At 39.6% G+C, this 22,656-nt stretch overlaps 1 protein-coding gene across 1 annotated transcript in view; it reads left to right on the plus strand.

The window, feature by feature from the left end:
* The window catches only part of LOC140935524 (pre-mRNA-processing factor 40 homolog B-like), a 28,971-nt gene extending 7,721 nt beyond the window's left edge, over window positions 1-21,250 (plus strand). The window contains exons 5-25 of the mRNA XM_073385080.1: window positions 433-549; window positions 1,484-1,604; window positions 2,165-2,195; window positions 3,129-3,227; window positions 3,942-4,053; window positions 4,528-4,665; window positions 5,394-5,690; window positions 6,958-7,012; window positions 7,997-8,130; window positions 8,619-8,733; window positions 9,254-9,345; window positions 11,150-11,266; window positions 11,822-11,878; window positions 13,439-13,519; window positions 14,679-14,774; window positions 15,117-15,209; window positions 15,977-16,088; window positions 17,311-17,357; window positions 17,494-17,520; window positions 18,866-19,111; window positions 20,944-21,250. Of these exons, the coding sequence (XP_073241181.1) occupies window positions 433-549; window positions 1,484-1,604; window positions 2,165-2,195; window positions 3,129-3,227; window positions 3,942-4,053; window positions 4,528-4,665; window positions 5,394-5,690; window positions 6,958-7,012; window positions 7,997-8,130; window positions 8,619-8,733; window positions 9,254-9,345; window positions 11,150-11,266; window positions 11,822-11,878; window positions 13,439-13,519; window positions 14,679-14,774; window positions 15,117-15,209; window positions 15,977-16,088; window positions 17,311-17,357; window positions 17,494-17,520; window positions 18,866-19,111; window positions 20,944-21,033 (2,277 nt within the window). The 3' untranslated portion in view covers window positions 21,034-21,250. The remainder of the gene's footprint in view (window positions 1-432; window positions 550-1,483; window positions 1,605-2,164; window positions 2,196-3,128; window positions 3,228-3,941; window positions 4,054-4,527; window positions 4,666-5,393; window positions 5,691-6,957; window positions 7,013-7,996; window positions 8,131-8,618; window positions 8,734-9,253; window positions 9,346-11,149; window positions 11,267-11,821; window positions 11,879-13,438; window positions 13,520-14,678; window positions 14,775-15,116; window positions 15,210-15,976; window positions 16,089-17,310; window positions 17,358-17,493; window positions 17,521-18,865; window positions 19,112-20,943) is intronic.
* The last annotated feature ends 1,406 nt before the right edge of the window (window positions 21,251-22,656 follow it).

A 22,656-nucleotide genomic window follows, 5' to 3' on the forward strand; every position in this document is an offset into this window, starting at 1 on the left:
TGCAATTCTCGTAGCACACAACAAGGGTCGTGTAGCTCGTTATGTGATTCTCGTCATGCAGGAAAGGGGACATGACTGGTATCTTCATTTTGTATGATACTGTACTATAAGAATTTTTGGATCTACTTGTTCATAATACTTGTAATCAAGTACATCTGTACATATTAGTGATGCAATACTTTTGAGTGGTATAGCTTGAAATATCCAGTCATTGTTTTAGATTACCATCAAGAATATACAATAAACAAGCACAGAAATAAACAGTAAAACTTTGAATTACATATACTGAACTGTATTGTTCTACATATCAGTGCAGTCAGTGTAGCTAATGTAGTCAGTGTGGTCAGTGTAATTGGTGCAGTCAGTGTAGTTGGTGTAAAATAGCATCTCATGACAAAATTTGTAAGCTTGTTTTTTGTATGTATTTTTTAGAAGAACAAAACTCCATGGACAGAACACAAGGCTCCGGATGGCAGAACATACTTCTACAACACTGAAACGAAAGTCTCCACCTGGCAGAAACCAAATGAATTGAAGACCCCAGGAGAGGTAAGACATAAATGAGAAATATCATCGTCAACAGAATAAATAGGATACCAACATGCATTCTGATAGGTTAAAAGCCTGCTTTTTACACCGGTACATGTACAAGTAAACACATAGTTAACTACTGTCACTTAGTGGAGGTGGGTGCTTGGGATGTCTAGGGGCTTCCACTTTTGGCACAGCCAGCCCCTAGGCAGAGTTACACCCTCATAGCTGGCAAACCTGCATCCTCCAGCCATGAGTCCCCATGCCAATGGAACCAGCCACCTGTCACACTGATTTATCAGTGGAAAAATAAAGTGGGGGAAGGATGGGGGTAAAAGAATGATCCAAAGGCTAAACAAAGAGAGTGGCAGCCAGAAAAAATGCTGTACTGAGCACATGAAGGGTGACTGCGCCTGAGCCAAATGACTGACCGCTGACCATGCCAGTGCTCCTCGTTGTTAACTGTGTTAAATAAATTTAACTTCATAAAATGATCTTTTGTCATGTCTTGCAAGCACGGCATTTTGTACAGTCTTCTAAACTCTGTTGCTCCTGAAAATTTGAAGCTAGTCATTTTTGAGCAGATTCTTTAAAATGTACTTTACTGGCACAAGCTAATGTCATGGTTGCCACATCCAAGAATTAACCATTCAAGAAGAAAACAGGAAAAAAAAGGACAGCTCATCACAAAAAAATTAAATTAATAAAAACTTGCTGGCAGATCCTTGAATTTTTTTTTTTTTTAAGGCTGGGCAGTGACATAAAAATTATGACGAAAAAGCCCTTAGCATTTGCGAAATCATTACCTTAAATTTGAGACCATGAATCCTATCAATTATGCTTCATTAAAACAATCATACATGTATTGCATGGCAAAGGGAACTACAAAACGAAAAAACTACATTCTAGACCCTTAGCATTTTATTTATTAAATTCTCTCAATTATCATCAGATTCAACTAGACTCATGTCCATGGAAAGAACACAAAGCTGACACTGGCAGAATATATTATCACAACACTGAAACAAAAGAGTCAACTTGGACAATACCAAAGGAATTGGCTGAACTCAAAGGCAAGTACTATGCTAACTAATGGTCATATCAGAAACGAACTGCCTTGTCACGTGGTTGCAAACCAAGAATACACTGACAAAAGGTCTGCCTTTTTGGCTTTTTTTTATTGTTGGGTGTTTAAACTGAACTAAACATTAATGGTTGGCAAATTTCATAGGGGGCATGACTGAAGTTCAGACATGTTGAATTACTTGTAACTTGCTTACAATACTACTCTAAAAACATCCTAATGAAAAAGACAAACAGAAATTGCAAACTCGGTAGATTTCATGATTTTGAATGATCACAATAATTTTAAGATTTCACCGAAACTGCAAAAAAGAGAGAGAGAGTCCTTTCCAGTATGTAATTTATTGAAAGCACCGCAAACTAATAACATAAGCTTTCACTTTGAGCTGGATTTGTAAGGGAACCTTGTTTTTGTTGGAATAGCAATCTAGGGTGCCAAAGTAGCATGTATTATGCTTTTGAGCTGGCCACAACTACTGCTGTAATATCCTGCAAAATTTTAAAGCAAGAAACACATTTCTAACCCCTTTTTGATTTGTTCAATTTTCAGAGTTGATCAAACAAGAGCAAGAAAGAGACGAGTAAGCGTTGTTATGATGTGCTGTTTTAAAACCCAGCAAAAGTGTTTTATCCTGTTTACAATGCACGAATGTAGCTGAGTGGCAACAGCTACAAACTTGGACAAAACTCTTGATAACATTTCATACTTGCAGAAAATTTTTCTAAACATTGTAGCCACGGTGATTCTTCCTTCCCCACCTCCCCCCAGAAGCAGTGTTGTTGTGCCTCATCCCTTGGCAGTTGTAGGAAGTAACATTGAACTGGGTGAGGGGGTTTTCTTTCTGCAAGGCCTTTGATTTGGAAACAGTTTTGTTGTGTAAGGTAGTGCGTATTAACAAAAAAAAACGTTCTTAAGTAGTTCTGTCCTGGATTGTAAAACACAATCCTATTGAATCGGTTAAAACAAAACTTTGAATAGATCTGGTCATTCTTCAAACAATCCTTACATGTAAAGAAGTTTTGAATCGTCAGAATGATGAGTGCAACACAAGCAACTTAAAAAATAAAAAAATCAGAGTCTTATTAACAGCAGTCAAACCTATTAATTGCCTTGTGGTTACTATTCCACATCCCTAGGCTCTACCCCTGAATAGTCATCAGAGTTTCCCCTAGCAGTCCTTGAATCATTTTGAAACTTGCTTGAAGGCTCTGAACATTTAATCACACAAGTTCTTTGCCCATTTAGGTGAGAAAAGAGACACCGTTTGAACATTTTTCAACAAAGATTTCCTATGACCAATTTTTCCTAGTTTTGTGATGATGTTACTTGCTTCGCCACAAAGAATCCAATAGATCAGACTTAGAGAGTTACTTGATGTGTCTTATAGTGTGGAAACCAAGTCCTTGAAAAATGGTATTTATTCTAGGAAATGTCCTTGAAAATGAAGTTTTAGATCTAGAATGATGTTTGAAAATATCACTCGTTAAACTTTCATTTCTGTTTTTTATGTTAGGGAAGAGGAAGAATCTGAAGAGGAGGAGGAGGAAGAAAAAGTGGAAGCAGATGGCAAAAAAGCTGATGAAGGCACATCACAGGATTATCCAATGGCAAGGTATGGTAGAAGTTATGATCCTTGTTTGTACATGCATTTTTACAAGGATTGCTTGTGTCTGTTGGTGTCATATGCAAACTACAAAAAGGTTGCCTTACTTGTATATGTTGTAGTTAATTTTTTATCTCGGTTAATTTTTATTTTTGCATTGTTTTGGGGTATGGTAATGTATGCTAATGAATTTGAAATAAAGGAAAAACAAAAATTAACTAAAATAAAAAATTAACCGCAACATATACAGTACTTGTTCTAAAGCTCGAAGAATAAGCATTCTACTTTCAATTGATTGCTTTGTGCGGTTAATAGCAGATGATAGCTACGTCACTGGCTAATAGCAGGCAATGATAGTAATAATATTGTGTCAAGTGAGGAAACGTAATATTATCGCGATGATATTGTGTCAAAGTGCCCAAAAACTATCCCAAACTTCAAACACCATGTTTGTAAAATGTTTAGGAATCTAAAATGGATTGAGACTAAAGTACATGTAACTTCCCCGAATATCCTTTTCCCACTAAGCTACTCATTTGCTGTTTGTTTCCCTGGTTTTTCACTTCTACTTCACATAATATTTTTGTTTGTCGTTATGTGTAATCAGTTAAATAATCACACATGCAACTAGGTGCCCAGGGGAATCACCTCAATGCTGTCTTGATAACAGAGATGACAGAATTTTAATTTTGTGATGCTATTGTTGTGTGTTTTGCCCCACAGTGCTGTGAATGTCAGTGAGACTCCAGTTGTGGCCACTGTAGAGAAAAAGGAGTATGTGTATGAAACAAAAGAAGAAGCCAAACAGGCTTTTAAAGAACTCCTCAGAGAAAAGGCAAGTCTTATGTATGGCTCAATGATACAGTGTAATACTAGTAATAACCAAAGGTTACGAAGTACGGGCGACAATGATTGAAGGTCAAAACACTTTTTCTCAGAAACTGTGCTTTGCCTGAGTTTCACGTGATCGATAATCCTGACACCTGCAATTAAATTACAAGTGATAGAAGGTCCATACGTACGGGATCATGGATTGTGTTTGATACATTCCATTCATTCTTAGTCACATACGTGTGGAGCATGCGTAATAACCTGGAGAATAGGATTGCAGGAGACTGACAGAGTTGACAGAGTTGACAGAGTTGCTTGCTCAATAACAGGGTGCCCAAACCTGTGTTACAATGAAGGGTGTAAGTGATCACTGAGTGAAGTGACACAGTTTAATCCTAGTCTGGCTAAAAAAGGTATTTACAAGCCATGTATTCCTCATTATCATTAATAAAATGCATTTCTGCTTTGCTTGATGCAGGAGGTCCCATCTAACTCTTCTTGGGATAATGCAATGAGAATGATTGTGAATGATCCCAGATATGGAGCATTGAAAAAAATGAATGAGAAGAAGCAGGCCTTCAATGAGTACAAGACAAAACGTGCCAATGAAGAGAAGGTAGGGAGCAATTATTCTTGTCATCTTTTTTTAATATGGTTATTTCATTCATTTTCAACTTAAAATCTTGAAAATCTTTCAATATTCTCATTATTGACACGATTTCAGTGCCATTTGAACTAAAAATTTGTCATCTAGAAAGTTTTATCCACTGGAGTTTCATAAACTGTGCCTCTTGGTAATGGTAATAGGACTGAGTGGAGTCCAATTCAGTCTTTAATCATACAAGTGACTAACAAAATTGCGGGAGTCCGATTTGTTTAATCACGAGTATGATTACAGTCAGAATTGGGTGACACAAAGTTCTGTTACCAATTAATCGTAACTATAACAAATATGTGATATTTTAAAATAAAACACAAGAAATTCCGAGAGCTTTTTTCACTAGCATTGAAAAAAAGCCATTTAAGTGTGCACGAGCAGTGGTGCATACTGGCCAATTGCTTAGGCATGATGTGTAATGTCCTATTACACTGTCCTATCAGCGTTGAAATCAGGACAGTTGATAGCCAATCAGATTTTTATTGTAGTTATAATTAATGAAATTAACTCAACTTCATTGATATTGTGACTGGCAACTATTATATATAACTGAGTTGGTACTACATGACAGATATGCAATATTAAACACTCAAGCTTATCAGTCAAGTTTCCTTGCCTGTGTCTTAGTTATCATTGTTGACAACACAGTGTATTCCATGAGCACTTTGTTTATCCTATGTTTACAGGAAGAACAAAGAGCAAAAGCCAAGAAAGCCAGGGAAGATCTACGCAGCTTTCTGGAAAGTCACAAGAAGATGCATTCTTCAGTTCGCTGGCGCAGGGCCTGCGAAATGTTTGATAGTGATCCTATGTGGGAAGCAGTTCATGAAAGAGACAGGAAGGATGTGTTTGAAGATGTTGTGTTCTTCCTGGCAAAGAAGGAGAAAGAGGAGGAGAAGGAACAGCGAGCACACAACAGGAAGTTGATGTTACAAGTCTACAATACCATGTCTTCTATAACTTACAGGACAACATGGGCTGAAGTAAGTCACTGTACAAAATAATCCTAATGACAGTAGAATTGTTGCTCCTAATGAATGATATTTTAGCCATATTATAGTTTTATTTTTGTAGAGACAGCATGGCCGAGCTATAATTATGCTGGACTTGTAATCCAAAGGCCCCAAGTTCAAATCCCACCCTGGCCACATTTTGTTCTCGTTAGTCCAAAGTTTAAATCCTCAGCAATGCTTGTAAAGTAGCTAACTGGTTTGCCTCCTACTATTTGGGATTCTTTTTATGTTCCATTTGAATTATTAATTTTGTTTCATTCTCCCTGAAAAGCCCCATAAGGGAGGAGGATATTTAAATATTAATGTTAATTAACCTCAAACCAGATTTTGCCATGCCATGGAGCACCTTGTAATATTTACAGGGTATGACATTAACATTTCTTCAGGAGCTGATTGATGCCCTAATTATTTTAGAGTGGCGGCCAGTTCCCAAAAGGTTCTCCTTATTATTTTCAGACTTAAACCCTTCACATTGTTATTACCCTTAGTTATGTTTGTGAGCCCACCTTGGAGACAACTTGTGACAGAGCATTTGCCAATGTTCTTTTTAACAAACAGGGTTGTTTGGATGCCCATTATTTCCAAAGATTGATTTTAATATAATAATTATATTATTGAAATTGAAAATAATTATTATTTTCAAGAATTCACTTGGTGTGTTGATAACTGATAATAGGGAGCTTAAGCAATGATGGCAGTGATGGCAGCGAGAAGGGCTGAAAAGCATTAGGTTTAGATTAGCAAAACACTTTTGCACACGCAATGTATTTTTTTACATTTCTTGGCACGAATACGAACTGAAACCCCCAAATTTCACGTTTTATGGAGGTTTTAAACACAACACATTAATTTCTTTTTTCTTCTTCTGCACTTTGATACAGTCCTTTAAGATTTAATTCCAGAAAAATTCACCAGCATTTGACAAATTGAACAAGATTGAATAACAGCAAAGAAGTTTGACTCACTTTTTGAGTTAAGTTTCCGCTTCCGTGGCTGTCCTGGTTGCTTTAAAAGCTCACTGATATCATCACGAGTTTTTGCTCAATTCAGAAGCTTTAGGTGTATTGGTGCCTGTGTAAGTGCAATAAAAATATTTTGTGGGGCCCTTTTTTTCTGGGTGCGTGTGTTCCCCAATTTTCTGCATTCATTCCTACAGGTTATAACCACTTTTTTTTTTTTTTGAGATATGTACTCTATCTGATTGAGATTAATTGTTCTTGTTGACTTTGTTACACAGGCTTTGCAGATGCTCAAAGAGCACCCAACTTATAGAGATGATGAAGAAATTAGAGGTATGCAGAAACATACCTGTATCTATTCTCTAGAGTAAGGAGACAGCATGGTTGATTGGTTAATAGCACTTCAGACTTGCACCCTGGCAGTCCCAGGTTGAGCCATTCTGACTACAGGCTGGATTTATTCCATAGTCATCCTTAGCATGTTCCAGGCTCTCAGATAGTTGGGAAGACGCGAAAGAGTGGGGAAGACACAAAATTGGCAGGGCTGGAAAAAGGGAAAAGGAAGGCCCTGCCTCTCCCCAGTTTCGTCCCCCCTTTTTTACGGATCCGACCATCTCGGAACCTGGAACAGGCTAAGTCATCCGGAGTTCCATATCCTTAGTCATGCTTGTAGAGAAAATAATGGTCAACTGGCTACATTCTACCTGTTAGGGTTTTTTAATCCTTTTAAAGTTCTTATTTTGTATTACTGGCATTTGTTTCAGATTACTGTATTTGGGTGGAGGGCTTGTAAACTAACTAGAGAAGATACGTGCACTTCCACTATAAACAGAACATTTACAATTTTTATCATTTACTCCATCCACACCCAAGTTACCATGAAAACAAGGGTTTTTGCCAGCATGCTTGAGTCTAGGCAGGGTATCTGTAGCAAGATATCTTGCAAAAAACCACCACAATGATACAGGCTTAGTTGAGTCTCAAATCTCGTAATGCCACTCCAACACAATGTTCTTACCAACCCAGCTGACTGGAAAACTATTTAGCTAGTTACATATATCTCTGAATAATGGTGGTATGTAGACTCTGTATTGTATTTTATCTTTAGTTGATTAAATTACTGGACAGGGAGTGTGATTTTTATTTCTTGTGTTTTAAGTGCTTTGTCTTACTTACACAATTTCGTCTGGGTAGGTCCCTCTCTACTGCCCTTGTTGGCTGACGTGTTTTAAGACTTCTCCATGGTCAAGATAAAAATGATCACGGGTACTCAAAAACACTATAAATACCCACTGCTTCCTTGTCATTTTTTTGTAGAATGTGAAAAAGAGGACATGTTAATATCATTTGAGGAACACATCAGAACACTTGAGCAAGAAGAAGAGGAGGAGAAGCAGAGAGAAAAGAACAGAGTCAAGCGACAGCAGCGTAAAAACAGGGAAGGATTCCTTGTGAGTTCATCACCGACAGTATACAGTATAACTCCTATTAGACTCTAGTTTACAGTGTGGCAGATGTAGATGGGGTTGTTGTTGTCTGAATGATACTGTTAAAAGTTGAGAGAATGTGGAGCACAGTGATTTTGTTACCTCTGCATCCTGCGTCCCTGACACATAAAAATCATCCCCAAAGACACAAAAATTCATGGCGTGCGTCCCGTGGGACGCAAAGATCGGTGATGTTTTTGTAAAATATCCTGTTCGTGTCATTTCTGTCACTGTTCTTGTGGCTGTTGTTTAAAGACGCATATTTCTTTTAGTCTTCGTTGTGCATTACAAAAGAATGTCTTTTTATATGTCTGATCACATAAAGGTCCAAGCATTTTCAATTTAGGACTTTTAGTGTTTGAACTGGGACTCAATGGAAACAGTTTTTCTTTATCAACAAAACAAAATATTGTCTCCATAGACTGAGCTATTAATCTTAAACCTAATCATAGGTTTTACTGGATGAGCTTCACAAGAGAGGCAAGCTTCACTCCATGTCTCTTTGGATTGATTTATATCCAACAATCAGTGCTGATGTCCGCTTCACCAACATTGTAGGCCAGCCTGGTGAGTTACCTTTAACCTTTAAACATACTTGTATTCAAGCAAGCTTATAGGGGATGAGATAGCCACCTTCATGCAACTGAAGTGATGACTATCAAGCCCCAGTTAGTTGCCATGTCCTTGAAAAGCAAAAGTCCGGCCAAGTCAAGTTAGTGCTAGAAACTGAATGACTAAACGTTGACCTTGGTAGCATAATGTCCTTTTTTAAAAAATAAAAACTGTTGTCAGGTGTGTGATTTTTGAAAAAGAAACAGGGTGAATGAGAACATCCCATGAACTAATTTGGGAAAACAAAACACAAGCTAAGAAAGGGTCTGTTATTTGGACTACAATTCTCCATGATAAATCAACAAAACTACTCAACTAGCCAAAAATCATGTTAGGTCTGATTGCTTGGTTTTATTTATACTCACAATGGTTTTCCAAACAAGTGGATACTAAAACTAGAATATGCGTCAAGTATACTATTATTTTTAACTAGGGAATAATATTGATGTTTTTTTTTTTAATGTCATCCTAACAGGCTCAACACCACTGGACCTGTTCAAGTTCTATGTAGAGGACTTGAAGGCCAGATTTAGTGAAGAAAAGAAGATAATAAAAGAGATATTAAAGGTAGGAACAAGACTAATCTCACTTACCAGCAAATGCCCTCTTTTTATTCTGCATCGACCTGTGCCAATAATGATAAATAAACCTCACGATTGTCAAGAGGCCATATTGAACTTTGACCTTAACCATGTTTCATCTTATCGATTCCTTAAGGGGCTGTGTCACGACTGTCTTACTCTTTTTGTTTTATATTGAACAATTATTCCATGAGTGCACGTCGGATATGAGTTAACTATAATTATCTCATATCCAACAAGCCCGAATGGAATAATTGTTTTATTAACCCATTCGCTCCTAGAGATTTTGCCGAAAAACGCGTTTTGAGGCTAGTCGAGTTGTTTTCTGGTCACTGTCGTGCTATAAAGAGCTAAATCTTACCACAAACTGGTTTACAGGTCGAACACTTCGCGGTCTTCCGATCCAGATGCAAAATATCAGCTTGCGAAGTTCGGGCATGCGCAGAAAGCAAAATTTCGACAGTTTTTGGGTTTAAAAGTGACACAGCAGTCTTGACTTTTACTTTTCGCTTTCTCTCCTCCCTTCTTTTTTTGCTTTTCTTGCCTCATTTTTTTTTTCTCTTGCTGGGCATTTAGTAGGCTTGATTTTGGTGGGAAGAGTTTTTAGGAAAGCTTTTAGGATCTTAGGATTAGGCGAAAGGAAAGGTAGATGGGTAATGGGACAAGATTTTCATGGAGATTTTCAGGTCAATGTCACGTGGTTTTTTGCTTGTTTCTCCGGTGTCCTTGACTGAATTGTGCTCATTCTGGTATGGTTTGAAAGATCTCTTCACTCTGCACAAGTTAGTGAAGAACGTTGTCCTTGACCGTTAAAACTGATGACGTCACAATGGGTAGAAAGGACCTGGATCCGCACGGGCGGTTACGGGCGGTTCAGGGGCGAATGGGTTAAAAAACGCCCACAAAATATCGAGAATTCTTCCCGACTTTATTTGTAAAAACGACCGATTTTCAGCTAGTTTTTAATTTTGAGCAGATGCGTACAGTTACCATATTTGGACGGCATGGTATTATGACTCATATACCATGATGGCTAAGCCAATCAGAGCTATAGAATTGCATTATCCAATCATTCAGTTTTTTATTATGCCAATTACACGTCTTTACTCACAATCGAACAAATTACAGGCAAATGCAAAGTCACAGCTTCATTTCAAACAAAATATGTACCCCAACCATTAAATATCAAACGTTGCAAACAACACAAACAAACTTTGGAAAACTGTTAGGCTGACAAGTTTTCAAAAACCACAATTGTTATCCGTTTTAATCTTCTTCAAATTTGTCCATCTGTGCCTTCCTTCGTATTTGCTGGGTCATTTATACCTTGTTGTAATATTGTAGGCAACTATATTTATGTTTCACACAATCTGAATGGCAGTTGCCACTGTTTGAATTTCGATAAGTTTTGTGACACAGCTCCTTTAACTTGATAATTCAAAAAGCAATCTGAGCCTCATGACTCATGGTAGTAACAATGCACAAGAAAAATAATAACAAGGGCTAACTTGCCACTTGTTTCTTCCTGCTCATAAAACACGTTTCTTTACACTTCTTTTTGTTGGGCTGGAATTTCTGAAACTCACGCACATTTTTTTTGTAAAAATGGCAATTTCTGTGAAAAAAAAATGCATGAAAAACGAGTACGGAGACCAAAGTGCGACACGTAGTTTGCAAAGCAGAGAGGCCGGGCTTGTGAAGCAGAAAAATGTGACAATCAACTAAAATGTGAAATACTAGGAGAATAAACACGTTTTCTTTATTAACAGTACATTAATTTTGTTTGACAGGATCGTGATTTTACAGTTGATGTTAACACTGGATTCAGCGACTTTAATGATCTGGTAAAAGGAGATGACAGAAGTCAAACCCTGGATCCTGGCAACATTAAAATGTCTTTTAACCATGTAAGTTGATGTTTAGGTAGATTAACCTGCAATTAGGGTTTTTCAGGAAAAGAGCCAACAGCAAAAGAAACAGGCTCCCAGAAAAAGAACGCTATTAGCGTGCAAAGAAAGTAGTGTCCGTTAGCCCGGGGCTAGTGAATTCTGTCATTAACTTGCCCGCCGGGCAAGTGAAGTTTTTTGAGGAATTCAAATCACAGAAGAACTGTGAAATTAATCTGCTGATCAAAACGTTTTTGGGGCTAGTTGAAATGATGTTTGGGCTAGTAGATGTTAGCTTCAACTTGCCCGAATGGCAAGCTGTAAAAATGACTTTCTTTGCACCCTGGCCATGTAAGGTTCTTACTTATGGGGTAATACGTTCATGGAACATATATTTTGACCTAGAAAGATCAAAAGTTCTGCCAATGAGATTTCATTTGAATGGTAACACCATAAGATTTCACAGGGATTTCTGAATCAAACGTTAGGTCCACAGGGCTATATTGTCACTTTAGGGCGAAAACAATTCTTATGAATTTGATCTGTAAGAGCCTTAGTCACTCTTTCCTTTTGCAGTTTATCGAAAAAGCAGAAGCAAGGGAAAAGGAAAGATTGAAAAAGGAAGAAAGAGAGGTAAGCGGTGGCATTACGTTTGTTTTACGCCTTTCTTCATCATACGAATACATTCCAGGGCTGTGCTCTAGCAGCACCCCTCCCGGGTGACAAGAAAATCTTAGTTTTTCATAGAAATCATATGCTGGGCACCCTGGATTTCACAGGTTCAGAGCACTGGGCTCCCTTTAATTCTTCTTAGAGCACAGCCTTACACCATAATAGCTTATATAAGACCTAGTTTAGACAGAACACATCTCTATACCTCTTTAATTTGATATTTTAATTACTTTTCTGAGTTCAACAGTTTCCAGTAATACTGGGGATCCACTGTAGTTTCGCTTACGAGTCGTTTCGCCAACGTCCTGTTTGCTAGCGTCTTGATTCGTTTCGCCAACGTGCTAGGTCAGTTCCCAACTTCTTCAACCCGATCAATGGCTTGAAGAACGAGGTATACACGCGTGTATCGAACTGTTCCGTATCGTGTGACTGAAAGAACGAGATATGAACATGTGAAGCGCTCGTTTCGTTTTGTAAGCGAAACGACTTAAGACCTTGGCGAACGGGAGTTTAGCAAAACGACCAGTCACCGTACTGGGGACGAGTCAGATATTATATTTAACAACTGCGTCGCTTAGTGGAGGTGGGTGCCAGGGATGTCCAGGGATTTCCACTTTTGGCAAAGGCAGCCCCTAAGCCCGTAGACAGAGTTACGCCCCCATGGCTGGTATAACCCGCGCCTCCAGTCATGAGCCCCCACGCCAATGAACCAGGCACCTGTCACACTGATTTATCAGTGGAAAAATAGAGAGCTTTAGATTTGAGGACAAGTACGAGTACGAGATTTAACTTTAAGTTTTTGCCCCGTTCTCATAAAAAAGACACCCCGGAAAGCTTTAATTTACTTTAACCAAAAAAGTTAGTACGGTTATTTATGCTGAAGGAGGTTACTCCCTCTCCCGAAAGCAAAATGATAAAACTTGTTATATTTGATAACTTGTTTCCGCCACTACGACATTCTCCCTAAAACCCGTTGTAGAATGACGACGGCTATCACGTTTTTCCGCCAAAATGACGCTGGTACACGCGCGTGCACTACTTTTAAGTATTAAGAAAATCTCGTACTCGTAGTCGTCCTCGTCCTCGAGTCTAAAGCTCTCTTAAAAGCGGGGAAGAGATAGGGGTAAAAGAATGATCCAAATTCTAAACGAACAGAGTGGCCGCCAGGAAACGCTGTACAAAGCACATGGAGATGATACAAGCAAGGCTGACGGGGCTTAAGCCACGTTAGGTACTTCATATATGATTCCTATAGTGTACTGATATATAGATTCTTATAGTGCAGTCTTTCTTCTAGTGTACCGAGGTAGCCAAGTACCTAAGGAAGCCAAGTACCTCGGTACACTAGAAGAAAGACTGCACTATAAGAATCTATATATCGGTACACTATAGGAATCATATATGAAATATCTACCTAAGCCACAGCACTGGCCGCTGACCGACAACACGCACCTGCGCTCCTAGTTGTTAACTGCGTTAAATTTCATTTACCTTCATAATGATGTGTCATTGTCTTTTTAGCAAAGAAGAAGAGAGAGTTCCTTCAAACAACTTCTTAAAACTTGCAGCCCGACCATTGAAGAGAATTCAACTTGGGAAGAGGTGAGAATAACCTGAGTATCAGGCCTGCCTATGGGGCTAAGGGAGAGGAGATTTTAGATGGGAACTTACGTACATGTATACGGTACTATAGGGCCGTTTAAACGAGGAAAAATAAGACGCGTCCTAAATAGGACTCAAACTATCCCGTATAAAAGGCACATTTCGACTGAAATTTAGCGAAGACGCGTCTTATCTAAGAACAGCCCCTAACACCTGTTCTTCGATAACGCATCATTGCTAAGTCGCGTCTTAATGTGCCGTTTATACGGGATAGTATGCGTCTTATTTAGGACGCGTCTAAAGAAAGACGCGTCTTATTTTTCCTCGTATAAATGTCATTGTCCTTTTCGGGACTTCAACGGGATTCGAACCCATGGCCTTTGCGTTAACGCTGCAGTGCTCTACCAAAAAACAAAGAGAAATATTTAAATATAAAATGTCGAGGATATAGCTATCAATTGCGCTGTGCAAAATTACATCTACTGTTTTCAAATGACTAAATTCCTTGAGGTACTTACAATTTACATGGGAAAACCGGAAATTCCGGTTGGAAAATCAAATGGTTCGCGCCATTCCCTTTGGGAAACTTCAGAAAATATGGGCTGTGATTTGAGGCGGGCAATTTTTCCACTCCTTTTAGTCTGTTTATTAGATCGGGATTTATTTTGTAGCGGGTCGTACTCCCACCTCGTCACATTTTATGGATTTATGGTGGTGCACAAGATTTCTCCCCGGGTGGTTTGAGTCAATGATGAGCACCTCATTTCGATAGTTCACTTGGTTTAGCTCTGAGCTTGGTCTATTAGTAGTGTACCCGCGTGAGCCAACGTCATTTTGGCGAGAAAACGTAATAGCCGTTCTCATCCTACTACGTAACGAGTTGTAGCGAGAGTGTCGTAGTGGCGGGAACAAGGTATCAAAGTTTAGAAGTTTAATCATGCTGCGACCGGGAAAGGGCTAAACCTTCTCCAATAAAAATAATCGCACTAATTTTTCAGGTGAAAAATAGTACAATGAAGTTTTCCGGGTTGAATATTTGTCGAGAATACGCGAAAAAACTTTAAATTAAATCTCGTACTAGTAGTCGTCCTTGTTCTCAAATCTAAAGTTCTCTAATATTAGTGGTCATGTATTTTTCTTCTTGTTTTTCTTTTTTTAGGTGAGAGAAAGGCTTGAAGGAGACGCGGCATTTACAGCTATTACAGTTGAGGCCGAGCGTATAAGACTTTTCAACGATCACATCAGCTCACTAGAGGTTGGTAGATGGAGTATGGCAAATTTTAAGAAATTTGTGATATTTTCATAATACCAAAGTTTTTTTTTTTTGATAATCTAAAATCTTGTCTTAATAACGAAATTGCTCCATGGCCTTCTACATTTTCACGTGTATGTTGAAGAGCTCATTTTCTTTTTACGTTGTTGTTGTTGTACAATAGGTGCTTAAAAGTCAGTTTTTTCATTGGTCAAAAAGTGTAATCGCATGAATGAGCTTATTATGCGAACACATTTCCAAATCACTCGCCCTCATAAAAATGTCTAAGCTATGCTATACGGATTTCTCGTGATTTTGACTTACTTTATGGCTATTCTTTTCTAGGCGTGTACTCATATTCACTCTTCAAAATCACACAAGAAAGCCAAAAAGACAAAGAAACACAGGAAGCGGTCAAGATCGCGCTCACCCAGTAAAGTAAGTTGTAGAATCCTGCAGTTACGAACAGAACGCCCTTAAGTAAGTCTCGAAAGTAATTTTGTGATTTCTTTATTTTGTTGTTGTTTGTTTGTTTGTTTGCTTTTTTGTCGGTGGATATCTTCTGGGTAACATGCGCTATTTTTAGAGAAACCTTTAAATTCTAAGACAAGGACGACAACGAGAATGAGATTTCTTCGATACTAAGTAGTGTGCGCGCGTGAACCAGCGACATTTTTGCGGGAAAATGTGATAGCCGTCGTCATTCTACTATGGGTTTTAGCAAGAATGTCATAATGGCAGAAACAAGTTATCAAATGTTAGGAGATTTATCATTTTGTGATCTGGAGAGGGCTTAAGCTCGTTCAATAAAAATAACGGTGCTAACTTTTGAATGAAGCTAATGAAGTTGTCCGGAGTATATACTTTTGGAGAATAGGCGAAAAATAAACTCAAAGATTAATCTGGTCCTCATAGTCGTACTCGCCCTCCAATTTAAAGGTCTCTATCATATCGACAGCAATGACTTCTGGCCTTTTAAAGTCTATAACGAGTAAAGCTGGAAAACGAGATAAAACAAACAAACAAACAAGCGAAAAATAGTCGTTATGGTACGCTTCGCGCGGGCTTCTCGTGTACGTTTCTAGTACATAACTCGCTGTTTTGGCATTCTAAAAGTAATAATCCAGTTCAGCTCTTAAAGATACTCCCGCACCCCCCGTAAATTTATATGCGTTTTTTTGAGTTGATACGTTGTCTTTTTAAAGGAATCATCGCAATCTGAGGAAGAGTACGCTAAAGAGAAGAGCTCGTCACACAAAAAGAAACGTCATAAGCGATCACGGTCCAAGTCGCCAGAGTCATCCGCCTCCGAATCAGGTTGGTATCAGTAGAAGCTCTCTAAATCGAGTGTAAATAGAAACAGTGGCTAGGGAGCTTAAGCAACCACAACGACGACGACAACGAAAACGTAAAAAAAAACAATTGGTTTTATGAGTAAAACAACAGCACTACACGTGCTTCACGCTTTTAGTACGTTTCTTGGACATCCACTGCACGACTACAACGTGAAACCGTCGTGTTTTGGAGGACGTGGACATACGATGAGGAATTTTGTTTTTTCTTTTTTTAACCGGGATAAAATCCTTAAGAATTCAACTCCAAGCCTGGACATGAAGGCGGAAATTGAAAGGGTCCTAATACACGCGATTAAGTTTTCAAGGACGCAAATTCCTTTTTAGTGACGTTTTCATTGTCGTCGTCGTCGTTGTCGTTGCTTAAGCTCTCTAGTGTCAGTAGCGTGACGGGTGTGGACATATGGTAGCTTCTTAAACAATACTGCATGCAATAAGTACTTGCTTAAACAGCAGCAAATTGTGTCTGGGTCTCTGTGTAGATCTGGGCCGAGTTGTTCGAAAGGTGGATAACCCTCTCCACTGGATACAAACCTCTATTCCATGGATAACTTAATTGGTTTCCCTAATACGTACCCACTGGATAGTGATTTTTTCCGGTGGATAGCGCTGTCCAACGTTTGAACCGGCAACCGGGCCCAGGATAACAAAAATAAAACCAATTTTAAACAAGACACGACTGGTCGAACACCTTATTGAATCTGCTTCATTGTTACTGTGTCTTTTCACCTGTCTCACCTCATTCTGGTTTCTGAAAAGTCAAATGTATCTTAGGTCAGCAGGTTTCAAATCTGTGAACTACCAGAGTGAGGTCTCTTTTTTCGAGTGTAATGCTCCATTCACATCAACTAAACATGTTTGATAAAACTAGGTTTTTAAAGAAATTAATAACAGTATCGGGAAACTGGAACACAGGATTTTACACAATTCAATTGAACTTTAACGTTACAAAATTGCCCCAGATCATCAAAAAAAGTACAGTAAGCAGCTTTTAAAAAGAAAGATTTAAACTGCGTTTAACTTAACAGCTTTTAATCATGTTTAAGCTTTGGTGTTAATGAGGCATAAGTTAACAAATGACTGAATAAAGCTCTAGCTCTCCCTACTTCCAGGCTTGTTTCCATGGTAGGGGGCCAGTGTACATAAAATCCATTCAAATGGTTGAATTTTGTTGTCTCGTCTTTCAGAACCGGAAAAAGAAAGCAGTTCAGCCAAAAAGAAAAAGCACAAGAAGGTACAAGATTTTGTTTTAAATGTCACTGCGCCCCTTGAATGTTCGTTTGTGCGTAAAGCAGCGGCACTTTCTACAGGTAGTACACTTGTAGCTCATCAGATCATTAAATGTTTTTGTTTTATTGATGTATTTTCAGAAGTCGAAGAAGAAGCGGCAACGATCGGTAAGTGTTCATCTCTTAAAAGAAGGAGCCGGTGGTGGCAACTCTGTAAAAGGAAAGTATCTTCGTTGTTTCTTAATTCTTACGTTACTGCTGGTCTCCGCTCGTTTCGCCTACAATCGTGCGCGTAGATAGTTTCTCTAACAGTTGAAAAGAGAACTCGATGGGCGAACCAGTTTTGGGTCGAGACGAAACGACCGGTTGTCGCTACCCCTTTTCTAAACCTGTACACGTTCTGAGCAAACCTCTTAAGGAGCTGTCTTGTCGACAACTCTTGTAACAACCTTCCCACCAAAGAACGTTTTTTTTTTCTTTTTTGCTCTTGGGAGTGACGGTTCCTTAGGATAATGTTTACATAGTTTCTTTGACATTAATAAACTCGTAAGCGATATATTTTAGGAAATTCCCATTGTCAGTGCTAGCTATAGCTACATTTTCTCTTAGCGAAAATATAGGACTTTCACTTTCAGTCTCGCTCACCTGAAACGCAAGATGTATCAGTGGTATAAGGCTGCGTGTTGGCAATGTTGGCAGTGGTGTGCAAACGGATGCAACAACTCCCAACAATGTCGGGACCTGCAGTGCATCGTGGGAAGGATACATCCCTTAAGTCTTTGTAAATTATGTGTAATGAGCGTGCGTGGCTCCAACAATGTTGGAAGAGCTGTGCAAAAGGATCCAACGTTGTTGCGCTACGCTTCGGCGATCACGGAACAAAAGAAATGTTGGGAGTTGTTGGCTGAAAAGTTTGACCGGTTTCAAACTTTGCGCAACAACATACAACAGGGTGTGCAAACGGGACGCAACACATAACATCCAACAATGTTGGGAGCTATTGGTCAACAATGTTGCCTCCGTTTGTACGCAGCCTAAGACCTTAGGAAAGGGTCAAACGTCAAACTTCACACGGGACGAACCTAATGCTTATGAGCAAGAACAACAGCAAGTGCTCATTGGTACTAGATTCTTTGCATATGAAGTCTGGCCTTACTGAGTTCTACGGGAAAATACTTAATGTTTTTAAAGTTATGTTTACATGGTGGCCGTCTTGTTAGTGACTTCGCCCTTCAACTTCTTCTTGAACCGCGGCAAGATTAGCTCAGTTGGTAGAGCGGGAGGTCGTGGGTTCGATTCTTGGGGCCGGACCAATACTCAGGGCGGTCTTAAAATAACTGAGAAATGAAGGTATTGCCTTTGCCCTGCAAGCGGTTAGACCTTCGCGTGGCTCGGGTGAGGAGACGTAATAGTAGTGTCCCAATTAGTACTTTCGTGCTAAATACATTAACGCTCGAATTAAGCGCCTTTTTTTCTTTTTCATTTTTTGTTCTTTACTCTTTCTTAAAATCAGCCTTCTGAGGAATCTGACAGAGAGAAGGAAGACAAGGACAGAGATCGCGATAGACGTGACCGAGACAAGGACCGGGGAGGAAGGGACGCTGACCGCAGCAGAGAAGTAGAGAAGGAGAAAGAGCGTGATCGAGACAAAGAAAGGGACTACAGAGAGAAGGACCGAGACAGGGATAGGGACAGAGATAAGGGCAAGGAAAAGGACCGTGAGAAATCCAAGGACAGGTCCAAGAAATCTCAGGATAAGGTGCTGACTCGATCTCCGTGAAGATCTTGTCCATAGCTCTTGTTTTTACAGGTCGTGTACATCACGGGCCGTAGAGAAAGAAGATGGTGTCAGGAAGAGAAGTTTCATGGCCATGGAATGTTGACCAGCGTCCTTTCAGGGCGCTGAAGCTGTAAAAACTCTCACGTTACCAGTAGAGATTTACGGTGGTTATCGATCACACGCGACTCAATGCACTTCTTCCCCGTTTATATGGAGAGATCTTGTCCCGGATAGAAGAGTCCCCCACCCAGCCAAGCTACCCAGGGCGAGCCATCTTTCCCGTCATTTCCTTTTAAAACTTGGCGAACTGTTAACTCGAGAAACAAAGGTTGTCTCTGGCGGTTCACCTTTTATCGATGGCAGGGTCATCCTCCTGGCCGGGTTAACGTTTCTCCATGTAAACACTTTGGCACACCCAGCCGGATCAACTTGGTTAAGGCGAGACAATCAGAGCATGCGCGAGTGCTGTTGGCCCGGGCAGGGGAGTCAACTTTTTTCCCATATAAACGCTGCCAAAGTTGGCTTGGCTGGGAGGTTGACCCTCTTTCCGGGAACAACTTTTCTTTATATAAACGGAGCCTTAGCCTGCGTGCAATCGTCTCCCATAATCGAAGGAACCATGAGATGTCTATGCGTAGTCTATGGGTTTCTTTAAGGCGGACAAAAGTTTAACTTTGTTGAGAATTATAAATAATTTTCTGGGCGAGGAAATGCTCTTTTAAATGCCCTTTCGAATTTTGCCTTTTGATGCAATATAGGTTAATAATTAATTGTGAAAAAAAGAACTTTCGAAAGAGAAAAAAGTTTGAAATATATTTACAGAGAGACTAACTATTCTCGATTATATCCTTTTATGGAAAAATTTGTATATTTTTCAATAGCTCGTTATTGTTACATTCCACCTTATTTGTAACAGTTCTTAGTGGAATTAAAACACTGACAAGTTTGCTTCCTCATTTCTCTGTTGGAAATTAATTTTGGTTATGTGTTTGTACGAACTTAAAGTTTCGTGCTCAGGGTCATCTTTGAAACATTATAGACGAGATGTAGATTGATTAAAGGGAGGGCTTTTTAGTGGTGGGGTTAGAAACTTCTAATGAAATTTATTTTCCGTTGGTAACATTGGTTTTTGGAGGTGGGGAAGAGTGCGTGCTGAATCGTCCATTTGTTACAAAGGACGCACTTGTCGTGATTGGTTCTTACCACGAGATCTGTTGCCTTGAAGTCGCGTGCGACAAAGGGGCATTTTATGTATGCTCTCGTGTACATATTTAACATTAGTCCTCTGAATGTTATTTATCATCCTGCCTTGACGCAAATTCTGAACCGAAATCATAAACTTATCTTGGTGACGGTTAGCATCATAGTTTTGAGTGTGTGGACATTGCAACTCAAATGCCATTTAGTGAGCGATAATTTTGTACGGTCCTGGTTATGTTATCCTCCGTTTTTAAATAGAAATTTGGAAGATTATTTCAGGATAAAGGAATAGATGCCAAGCTAAAATTACGCATACTCAGAATCACATTCAAGCGTGCGCACGTGAAACGCTGGTCATTGCGCCCGGGTGAAACTTTCTCGCACGGACACTAAAAAGAAGTTCTTCTTTCTTGCTAGGTGAATAGGTCTTTGGCAACAAACCGTGACATGGTAAAAAATTAGCCACGCTGCTAAGCAAACAGTGCGACGGGGTAGGAAAGAAAGGTTCCCACAGCTTCATTTGCTGGCTATCTTGTACCATTTGACGGTTTGCTGCAAAAGGGCCGTTGAAGAAGAGGGGACTCATGGTTGATTTGCTGTTTTTCTTCCAGACCGGATGGGACACTACTTCGAGTGAAAGCGAAAGTGAACTGGAAAGCAGACGAAGAGCCCTGCTGAAGCAACTGGGTGCTGACGAATAAAGCAACGTGCGAGCACCAGCAGTTGAAACAAAAGCCCTCGTATTGCTTAGTAGAGCAGCCTTTCTGTTAATGCTGTTAACCAATCCTCGACCCAAGCTTTCCTCGCTTTTTCCTCGCAACGTGGACTTTTTTTCTCAGAATTCACTCTTGGGCTTTACATACAAAAGTAGTTGTTTAAGGGTTTAGCGTGTGTACTTTATTAAAGCAAGTAAAGGATTTGTCCAAACAAACACTGCAGGGGTTGGTAATGTGTTATGAAGTCGCGTGTGAATCATTTAATTGATTTAAAGAAGAAGCCATGTTTGCCCTTGTCAACTTGTCAAAAATATGATATCCAAAAGTAAAAACAACTCCATGGAGGTTGCCAAGTTACATGATTTGAATGGGGAAATTTAATGCTGCATTTCGTTGGAAGAATCTGAATCCGGATACTAGAACCTTAAAAACGATTCGTTCCATTGTTCGGGGCTCGGCAATTGCTTTGTCGAGACCTTGGCATCTAAGTTTAAACGCAACTAAAATCAACGTCGTGATTAAATGACAACTGAGCCAGTTAGGCGACTTGACAAAGTGACCCAGACCGGCGGAACATGTCATCCAAAAATCGAATCAGAATCCTTTGAATATACATGTCGAACAGCGACGCCACCAACCTGGGAACGAGGTTGCGACGTCACCACTGGATTCCCCGCCAAAGACGTCTGAGAAACGAGCGCTGAAATTCCATACTGGTGACGCGTCACTACCCAGTTCTGATTGGTCTTGCCGCGAGGGAAATTTGTTTCTACCAATCAGAAGCACTACCCAGTTCTGATTAGTGACACGTCATCAGTATGGAAGTTCTGCAGTCGTTCTTCAAACTTCAACCAGTGGTGGCGTCGCCAAATGTGTTGGCTGTTTTCTCACGCTTAAGTCGGCAGGAATTCAGTGAATTGAATCCAAATTCGATACCTCAGATTCGGAGCTTCGACGTTTCCTTAGATTCGGATTCAAAGGCAAAAAGAAGCGCAGCTTTATAATTTTCGGTGATTGGATTCTTTTCCTGTTTTACCGCAACTGGAATGTCGTTCAGTTCCATGACTGAAATTTATTCAAGGTACGTCGTGTAAGATGGCGGCTTGGCAACTTCTGGACAGCTTTTCCATTTTTATTATTATAATTATTATTTGTCTAGAGTGAAATGCCTGAGAGGGTTTCAAGTAAAAACACCTAACTTAGGTTCTACGTTGTCGATATCAGTATCCCTTGTAATGCCTGTTTCTTTATAGTTGTATCGCCTCATGTAAGGGATTCCGGAGTCCGGAAAAATTTTGCTCTTGTAATCCGGAATCCGGGAAATTCGTCTCGTGGAATCCAGAATCCTGGGCTTTGGAATATGGAATACAGCTCAAGGAATCTGGATCCCACTAACAACTGGAATCCAGAATCCAAGTTTCACCGACATAAATCCGGAATCCATGGCGGGTAATCCGGAATTACCGGAGTAGAATTAAGAATCCAAGACTGTCGTGGATTCCCTTTCATGAGGTGAAGTCTGGTTTCTATGCAGACCTCCACTCTGAATGTTGGTAATTTTATCTGGTGATTTATTATAGTCCTTATCTTGCGGAATTTAGTTCGTGC

This window comes from Porites lutea, chromosome 4 (assembly GCF_958299795.1).
Source record: "Porites lutea chromosome 4, jaPorLute2.1, whole genome shotgun sequence".
NCBI classification, from domain to species: Eukaryota; Metazoa; Cnidaria; class Anthozoa; order Scleractinia; family Poritidae; genus Porites; species Porites lutea.